General features: G+C 51.1%; 1 protein-coding gene across 1 annotated transcript in view; it reads left to right on the top strand.

Annotated features, from left to right (window-relative positions):
* Copz2 (COPI coat complex subunit zeta 2) overlaps positions 1-7,341 on the top strand; it is a 12,549-nt gene extending 5,208 nt beyond the window's left edge. The window contains exons 5-9 of the mRNA XM_052758825.1: positions 53-108; positions 944-1,021; positions 2,808-2,859; positions 3,509-3,547; positions 7,000-7,341. Coding sequence (XP_052614785.1) covers positions 53-108; positions 944-1,021; positions 2,808-2,859; positions 3,509-3,547; positions 7,000-7,047 — 273 coding nt within the window. The 3' untranslated portion in view covers positions 7,048-7,341. The remainder of the gene's footprint in view (positions 1-52; positions 109-943; positions 1,022-2,807; positions 2,860-3,508; positions 3,548-6,999) is intronic.
* Positions 7,342-9,871: the final 2,530 nt, after the last annotated feature.

Genomic DNA, 9,871 nt, shown 5'->3' with positions numbered 1-9,871 from the left:
CCCGCTCAGCGTCCCCTCTTTTCTCTCCCTCCTCCCACACCCTCCTCCTCAGCTGATGCTCATGTCTGTTCTGGCCTGCCTGTTTGACTCTCTGAGCCACATCTTAAGGTAAGTGAGACCCTGTGCACGCCAGGGCCCCAGCCCCCAGCCTCTCCCTTTGTCCAGAGGCAAGGCCCTTCTGCCTTGCTGTCCTGGAAGGCTCTGCAAGCCTTGGAACTGGAGTTGCTTCCTCCAGGGCCCCTGACTTCCATGGTGCCCCAGGCAGAGCCATGCACGGGGTATGATCAGCTATCAAATCTCAAGACACTGAGTTGCCTGAGGTCATAGTACTCATATCGACACAAGTTCCAAATGCAGGGAGAGCAGGGAGAGGAAGGTCTTGTTACGCAGCCCACACTGGCTTCCCCCTCAGTCCTGCGTCCTCAGTCCCCTGAGTACTGGAATTACAGGTGTGTACCACCACACCCCGCTATAAACAGTATCTTTAACTTTTAAGTTCAGAGTTGGTTTTCCATGCATCCCCAATCAACACTAATACCTACGCCAGCTACATGGCCCAGAGTGTGGGTTGCAACCCCTTTGAAGGTCGAATGACTCTTTCACAGGGGTTGCATGTCAGATATCCTGCATACCAGCTATTTACATTATGATTCATAACAGTAGCAAAATTACAGTTTATCATGTAGCAACAAAATAATTTTATGGTTGAGGAACATATTGTGTCACAGCGTTAGGAAGCTTGATAACCACTGGACAAACCAACCCAGGATGACCCAGGCCTGCCCTGTGCTCAGGAGTCCCAGGCATCGGCCCTGCTCCCCCTGCCTTTTATTCTCCTGCCCAGGCCTTCTTGGGAAGGGGGAAGGAGAGGAGCTGCCTTGCTTAGAGGAGTCATGGTTCCTCTTGGCCACCTGGAGGCTCAGGTGCTTGTATCTGCCCACAGGAAGAACGTGGAGAGACGCTGGTTGTTGGAGAACATGGATGGAGCCTTCTTGGTGCTGGATGAAATTGTAGATGGCGGGTGAGGAGGGGATAGAGAGAAGAGATGTTGAGGATACCTTTGTGGGCTCAGTGCTGGGCGCATTCTGGCCAGCTCATCCTCCCTTCTCCATGTATTCCTACTAGGCCCCAACCTTCTCCCCTTGTCATGAGTAGCCAGAGTCAAGCCAAACGGGAGGGCAGCCCGACAGCTACCCACAACAGGCAGCTAGATAGGTTGAGTTTGGGAAAACCCAAATTGTTCTCCAGGGCCGAGGAGGAATATAGACACCCGTCCCTTTCTGAAAGGACCTCAGTCAGAGGATCCCCCTTCGATGGCAGCTAGATACACGTGTGACACTGTCTCTTCTTGAGTCTGCTTTCCCTGTCACTAAAATGAGGATAAAAGGAAGCTATCACATAGGATTGTGAGGGTCATACAAAATGATGCATATAAAGCCCATGGTTCTCATTGGTAATTTGGGAAATTTTTTTGTCTTTTTCCTCAGTAAATATTGCCTCTCATTAGTACGCTAGCAGACTCCTAGATGATTGGGAGCCTTTATAAGAAAGGTTGGTTCGTAGAATTCCTTGAAAGAGGTGCAATAATCAGGGAAGAGGAAAGTTCTGACTCTGGGGTAAATGGTAGCAGAAACCTCTAGAGTGTCTCCCCCTCACCTTCCTTGCCCTCTTGCCTCAGTGCTGGAGGTGCTGGGATTATAGCGTCTTTGAAACATCAGCCCATGTTTACAGAGGAGGAAACAGAGGCTCAGATTCTAGTAACTTATCTAAGGACACACACCAAGGGAATTAGAAGGGCCAAGATCTAAAACCATGTGCATAAGATGTTTCAGAGGCTATATACTTCCTGTGGTACTGTACCTCCCAACTTGAGAGCTGGGGCCTCTGGGAGGTGGGGTACTGTGAATGCCTCACTCCCCCTTCTGTTTTTTGTTTTGTTTTTTTTCCGAGACAGGGTTTCTCTGTGTAGTTTTGATGCCTGTCCTGGATCTTGCTCTGTAGACCAGGCTGGCCTCGAACTCACAGAGATCCGTCTGGCTCTGCCTCCCGAGTACTGGGATTAAAGGCGTGCACCACCACCGCCAGGCCCCCCTTTCTGTATTTTATTAGCTGCCTGCTATTGCTTGGTGGTGTCTGATGGCTGGATTCTAAATGTGAGAGGACCCAGTCCCTCCACAGCATCTGCTCATCTAGACCGGGCTGTCCTGACTTCTGTTGTTTTATTTTATTTTATTTTATTTTATTTTTTTTTTTTTTGGTTTTTCGAGACAGGGTTTCTCTGTGTAGCTTTGCACCTTTCCTGGGACTCACTTGGTAGCCCAGGCTGGCCTCGAACTCACAGAGATCCGCCTGGCTCTGCCTCCCGAGTGCTGGGATTAAAGGCGTGCGCCACCACCGCCCGGCTGTTTTATTTTTTTACATTTATTATTATTATTTATCTTTGATCACTGTGTGTGCCGGAGCATTGAGTATGGATCAAGTCAGTTCTTTCCGTCTACCGTGTGGGTTCTAGGGATCGAACTCGCGTCGTCACGTTTGGTGGCAAGCACCTTTTCGGGTTGTACCACCTCACCAGCCCCTCAGATGAGTACTGCCCCAGAGGTGATCATGGAGGTGGACCATGGTATAAAGTGCAGAGGGAACAGAGCTGAGAGTCCCCAGAGGGAGGGACGGGTGTGGCTCCAGGACCACCTGTGGGAAGGTTCCCCGGAGGAGAGACACTGCAGGATATATGAGAAGTCAGAAAGTGGCTTGTTGGAGGGGAATCCCATCACTGACCCACCTCCAAATTTTCTGTTATCTTGCAGTGTGATTCTGGAGAGTGACCCCCAGCAAGTGATCCAGAAAGTGAATTTTAGGGTAAGCCTTCCTGTACCCCACCCCTACCTTTTCCACACTGCCTTTCCTGTCCTTACTCCCCCTGTCCTTCCTGGGCATCAGGCTGTTAGGGCTCAGCTGGTGGGAGCCCGGCCACTCAGGCTTCACACTTACAAGTAGTTAGTGGTGGCAGCTGCGGGGTGTCTGTTGCTAAGAGGAAAAGCTTCCTGTTCATTCCCCATACAAATAATAAACAAAAAACAAACAAATAAATAAATAAGCAGCCCCTTCCCACCCTCCAGTGAGAAGCTTGGACGGAGCAACAACAGCATCCTCAGAATGACTCCAGGAGGCAGCCTTGGGGACTGTGGATTACACCCTTCTGCTCTGGCTCGGCTTTTCCACACCTGCAGCCCGGATGACACCTTTCCCCAACTTTAGTTCCCTTTACCAGCCTCCCTTCAGTTAGGCTGAGGATGCAGCTCAGGGGTAGAACACTTGACTAGCATGTGTGAGACCCTGGGTTTAATCCCCAGCAATGAAGGATGGGCTGCAGGACCTCGGTCTGCTAAGTGGAGGTAGAGGCGCAGTTCTGGGTCATGCTAACTGCTGCACCCCTCAGCCTGCAAGCTGTCACCTCTCGGACTCAGTGACTCCTCTCCCTCCTGATTGTGATTCTCCTTCCCCACAGACTGATGACGTTGGCCTGACAGAACAGAGTGTGGCCCAGGTAAGAAGCCCCATGCATCTGCCTTGGCCAGAAACAGGCCAAAGGACATGGAGAGCCCAGTGCTCCAGGGCAGATAGTCAGAGTTAAGAAACCAGAGATGTGGGACAGAAGGGATGAGCTGGTGACTCTGTGTGTGTGTGTGTGTGTGTGTGTGTGTGTGTGTGTGTGTGTGTGTGTGTGGTTTTGTTTTTTGAGACAGGGTTTCTTTCTGTAGCCTTGGCTGTCCTGGAACTAGCACTGTAGACCAGGCTGGCCTCGAACTCACAGAGCTCCATCTGTCTGCCTCCTGAATGCTTTGAGTGCCACCACCGCCGCCTGAGCTGGTGACTCCTAGAGGAAGCCCTTGAGGATACTGAGCTCTTGGGAACTGGGTGCCAAGGGATGAGTGGGCAAATTACCACCTGCTCACCCCATTTCCTCCCCTAAACCAGCTACCCTGATGATGCCTGGGTTACTTGTTACCCGAAGCAATGTAGAGTCCCAGATCCCCCACATTTCCTCCAACCTGGACAGGATGCCATGTGGGAGTTTGTCTCCAGCACTTAGCCTCACCACTCAGGGGCCATGCTGGGATGGTTAAGGGCCTCATCACCCAGGGGTAGGGTCTAACTTTCTGTACTCTTCACTTCTGCCCTTAGTAGCTTGGCTGTTGAAAAGGAGCCAGCCATACACCTTGCACAACCCTAACTGGGATGCATGCAGAATATGGCAGCAGTGTGTGTGTGTGTGTGTGTGTGTGTGTGTGTGTGTGTGTGTGTGTGTGTGTGTGTACCCTGGTTACTGTCCACAAACTGGGTCTCCAGTCTCACAGACTTCCTGCTAGTCAAGCCAAATGGTTTGACTTCAGTTCTGTCCATCTGCAGGTCTGTCTGCTCAGACTTACTGTGTCCAAGGAGCTTCCCTCCCTGGATTAAACTAGTCCTAATGTGGCAGCCCTGTGAGAGACGGGCTTGTGCCATCAGTGGAGAGCACCAGGAGAGATGCCCACTGTCCTGCACTACTCTGGTCACCCTATCACCCTCTGGTTCCCCGTGTTTCCTCATGTTCTGCTGGAAAAGGATGTGGCCGCGTGGTGGTTTTCAGGGTGGAAGGAGGTTGGAAGAGCCAGGCACAGTGGTTCACACCTATAACCTCAATACTGGAAAGGCTGAGGCTTGAAGATCTCAAATTCAAGATCAGCCTGAGCTATACGGTGTGTTCCAGGCTAGCCCAGGCTGTAGGATGGGGCTTTATCTAAAAATAAAACAAACCAAGCTGGGCTTGAGGATCTCAAGTTCAAGACAAGCCTGAGCTACACAGTGAGTTCCAGGCTAGCCAGGGCTGTAGCATGAGACTTTATCTAAAATAAAATAAACCAAGCTGGGCATGGTGGCACACACACCCATAATCCCAGCACTTGGGAGGTGGAGGCAGGAGGATCAGGAGTTCAAAGCCATATCAAGTTTGAGGCCAGATTTTTAAGATATCTCCATGAGACCCTGTCTTAAAAATAAAAAATAAGAAACATACAACACGTAGTCCATTGAGATGCCTCAGCAAGTAAAGGCACTTGCCTCTGAGCCCGATGAGCTGAGCTTGATTGCTGTGACAGAGAACTGACTCCCCACAAGGTGTTTGCTGACCTTCACATAAACACATTAAAGTAATAAATGAAAGAAACATTAAACCCTCTAAAAGGGGAGTGTTGATGAGCAGAGCGAACAAGAACACACATTGGGGAGAGCTAAAGAGATGGCTCAGTGGTTAAGAGCACTCCCTGCTCTTACAGGGGACCTGTTTCAGGCATACCCATGGTGGCTCAACCATTTGTAACTCCAGTTCTAGGAGTTTGTTTGGACTCTGCAGGCACCAGGCACACATATAGGCAAAAAGCCACACACACAGACACACATATAGGCAAAAAGCCACATAACAATTTTTTTGGTTTTTCAAGACAGGGTTTCTCTGTGTAGTCCTGACTGTCCTGGATCTCACTCTGTAGACCAGGCTGGCCTCGAACTCACAGAGATCCACCTGCCTCTGTCTCCTGAGTGCTGGAATTAAAGGTGTGCACCACCACTGCCTGACGACACACATACAATTTTTAAAAATTAAAGTAATGAAGAAGAGCGTAAGTTAAGACTGGTGGTGTAGAGTGCTTGCTCAGCATGCACACAGCCCTGGGAGATTCCTGCACTTCATGGTACATGTGTGGCGGTGCATGCTTGTTATTCCAGCGCTTCAGATTTGGATCCAAGAACAAGACCCTGTTTCAAAAACAAAAACTAACCAGCAACAATAACAGAAAACTTGCATTCCTGTGAGTCATCCAAAGCTTTTACTTTACCAGCAAAAGTGGAATGACGAGTTACTCAGCATCTCTAGGGCTCTCAGAAGAGAGTTATACAAATTAGGAATCAGCAAGACAGCTCAGTGAGTAAGGGCCATATTGCCAAGCCTGAGGACGTAAATTCAATCCCCACCTGCCTCTGCCTCTCCACTGAATAAAGGCATGGATCACCATGCCCTGCTCACAAGTTGTCCTCTTATCCCATGTGTGCGCTGTGTAGCACACACACACACACACACACACACACACACACTGATTGTAAAGAAAATATTTTGAAGACTTAGATGAACCAGTTCGTGGATGGAAAGAGCCTAGAATGTTAAGTCATACATTCTCAGGAAACAACTATTTCTATTTCTCTAAATGAACAAGGAATGAAGACTGGTAGGGGCTTGCTATGTAGCCCAGGCTGGCCTTGAACTCATCACGCTCCCACCTCAGCCTCCCAGGAGCTGAGATTACAGGAACCACACCTGTGTGTTAGTGGAAGTCTTAAATAAAAACAAAGCTTATAGTAGTGAGCATGAAATGAAATGTGGAGAGAGGGTTCCGTAGGAGAGATGGGAGGAATTCACTGTCGCCAGGAAGGAGGGAGACTGCAGGAGAAAGGGGCATGCGCAGTGTGGGACCGACATTTTGGGGGGAAAGAAGGAGGCTTCATGCCTAGAGGGAGTCTTGGTACTGATATGGGCATACACTGGACCGAGGTGTTTTTTCTTGGCAGTAGGAGCCCACACATCGACAGCCGTCGCCACATCAGCGGACGGGCTGGGGTGCAGGGAACACACCGCATTAATGGGGGGTTTGTTAAGGTGCCGAGCATCTGAGCCCAGCCCCTGCCTAGGGATGGCACTGTGAGGAGGAACTTCTGTAGCCTGGCATGGATCCGGGAAGGCAGGGGCCACAGCCACACCCACACTTGCATTGGCTTGGGCGGCAGCCAGCTGGGGTTTGGCTGCAGCGAGCTGGGCCTGCCTGGTCGCATTTAAACTAAGTAGAGGCAAGCTGCCGCCACCTAGTGACCAGGGCTGGAGAGGCTCCCTCAGGCCTCACAGACCTCCAGTAAGGGCACCGTTGATTGACATTCTCAACTATTTCTCCCAACATTCTCCCCTCGCCCCAGGTTCTTCAGTCAGCCAAGGAACAAATTAAGTGGTCGTTACTGAAATGAAGACCTTGGAGTCGAGGCTCCCTCTCCAGAGAGCATTTTTTCCCAGTCCCTGCAAAAGCCCCGAGCCTCAGGGGGCAGGAGAGATCCCTCTGCCTTCTCAGGCCTCTTCCGGAACTGATCCAGGAGGTCTCCTGCCAGGAATTCCGAGAAGCAGAAGTTTGGTCCCAGCTCCGTTAACCCTGCTCAGTACCCTGGCCTGCCCCTGGGGCCATGGGAACCAGCAAAGCTTCTTTCCCTCGGACCTCGGCCATTCTCAGCCCTAGGCCTTAATAAACTTGCATTTCTTGCCAAAGATCTCCTTTCTTGGCTTTGGGAGTGTGTATGTGTGTGTGTGTCTGTGTGTCTGTGTGTTCGGAGGAGGGCTTCCGCGGTGCATCTTTTATTGGGTGGGTGGGGTGAATGGGGTCGTCGGAGTCAAGAGAAAGGGAAGTGTGTGTTTGGGGGGGGATACAACACAGATAGCCTGGGGTTCCATGTGTGGTTGAGCGGCTAGATACGAAGGCGTGGTGAGGTATAATAGTGACAGGAACAACAGTCTTCCAGGAAAGGGGGGAGGGGGTGAAGATGGTACCCCCGTTTTGTGTGCACAGCTTATACAGGAAGGCTCCGCCAAGGGATTCCTTGAGTCATTTTTTCCGTTCCTGGCTTCCAGAAAGGAAGAGGAGTCAGGGCTTACTTTGACAAACTGAGGAACAGTTTGGCTATTTTTCTTGGCGTGCCTGGGACTGCGGAATTTTGTCTTGGCGTATATCCTGGGCACTAGAGCCCTATAAACTTGCTGGTTCTATCTGGATCCTGGGGGCGAGGAGGCCCCTGACTTGTGCCCACTGCGCATACGTCCAGAGCATCCGCACCTCTGAGGTTGTGAAGGATCGGGGGGTGGGTGGGTCCAGAGAGGCGATGGAGGAGATTCACCGGGACAAACCTCAAGGATGGAGATGAATAAACTTTGTGAGCATCCTGACCCCTCTTCCCTATCCTAGCCCCAGACTCTGCACTTTCTCCCAGTCTTTCTCTGATCCGTACGCTTTCCACGTCGCGAACTTTTCTCCGGTAACGTGGGGAATCTTCTTCATGGATCCCTCGAGAGTTTGAGCTGCTGGCTCCCACGCCCCGCCCCAGCTCCCGCCCCTCACAGGAGTAAAGCGCAGCAGGAAGCTCCGCCCCCGCACAGCATCCGTGGTCCTACAGCGCCATCTGGAGGGAACGACGGGCACGCCTACGGGTCTAGGGCCTCGATTAACTCCGCCCCTGGAGTGGGATGGACCCTCCTCGTGGTGTTCTTGCTGATCTCTGACACCAGCGCCAGTGCGTTGCCCTAGCAACCAGCACGCGCGACTCCCCTCTCAACACAGGGCTTTTTGCCAGCTGCTATAATAAAGATAGCGGTGAGCTTTGGGTCTTAATAAAAGCCTGTCCCTGTGGTTGTCACTTCCAGGCCCAGCGTACGGGACACGCCTGTAATCACAGCCCTTGGCAGGCAGAAGCAGGAGAATCACAAGTTCAAGGTCATCTTTTACTACATAATGAGTTTGAGACCAGCTTAGGTTGTGTGAAACACTATCTTAAAACAAAATCAAAAAAGCAGACCGGATATTTATACTGAATTGGACTCCATTTGTAATTAGAGAACTTGGGGAAGGTACGGGAATGCAAATCTTTTCATTATAAACGCTGACTATACATTTTTCCAGAGTCACTGCGTACACAGCCCTTTCTTGGGTCACTGTGCACACAGCCCTGAGATGCAAAAATGTAACCCTGGAAGTAGAGAGAGAGGAAAAATGTGCAATTAAATTGTGGAGTTCAGGGCCAGTGTGGCAACGGGAAAGAAGTTCTTCAGAAATACTTCTCAAATATTCTGCCTCCCGTAGCGCTTGGCTCCATCCATGGTCCCTAAGCGACCTCAAGGCTCGGAGGAGTAAACTGCTTCCTGGCAACCTGGCGTGAACCTGCAATTTCAACTGTGCCAGGATGGGAATGGGAAGCGTCAAGCAGGAGCTAGGAGCTTCATGCAAGCTGGCAGTTCTTTGAACCACACGGTGCTGTCGACATTTTACTAAGGAGTACACCGAGGCCCTGAAACTTTCAAGTATGCAGCAGCTTCCACAAAGTCACGCTTTGTGGGGGGACAGTAACTTTCTCACTCTCCTAGAACATCTGAATTCCTTGCTCACACTTGGACCGCACAGGGTGTGGGACACACAAGCCTATAACCTCAGCTCTTAAGAGACAGAGGAGCTGGGCGGCGGTGGCGCACGCCTTTTAATCCCAGATTCAGGAGGCAGAGGCAGACAGATCTCTGTGAGTTCGAGGCCAGCCTGGTCTACAGAGTGAGTTCTAGGACAGGCTCCAAAGCTACACAGAGAAACGCTGTCTTGAAAAAACAAAAACAGAGAGAGAGAGAGAGAGAGAGAGAGAGAGAGAGAGAGAGAGAGAGAGTTCAAGGTCATCTTTACTACTTAATATGTTTGAGACCAGCCTGGGCCACAGATGGGACACCGTCTTTAAAATAACCCAAACCAAAACACAGTGATGGGGGTAGGAGCGATAAGAAAGTGTCCCTTCACCTGCTATGGCTATAGGCTTCCCTGATCCCGTTGGGAAACTTTGGCAAAGGAGCCTGGAGAGGCAGCGCAAAGCGGATTGCGCTGAATTCCCATAATGTCGAAGACCCCTAGTCTTCAAGTCCAGCCTTCTGGCTATTGCGTCTCTTGGCCGCCCCCTCGCTTTCTGCAGCCAAGTGGAGCCGCCGAGACAGCAGGCCTGGCTGGCAGCCCCGTGCTCTGCCCGCTGCACCAGCTTCCCGAAATGATAGCCTCAT

Source organism: Peromyscus californicus, unplaced genomic scaffold (assembly GCF_007827085.1).
Source record: "Peromyscus californicus insignis strain IS unplaced genomic scaffold, ASM782708v3 Scaffold_3__1_contigs__length_106647218, whole genome shotgun sequence".
Lineage (NCBI taxonomy): Eukaryota > Metazoa > Chordata > Mammalia > Rodentia > Cricetidae > Peromyscus > Peromyscus californicus.
This window is presented reverse-complemented; position numbering and strand designations above follow the sequence as displayed.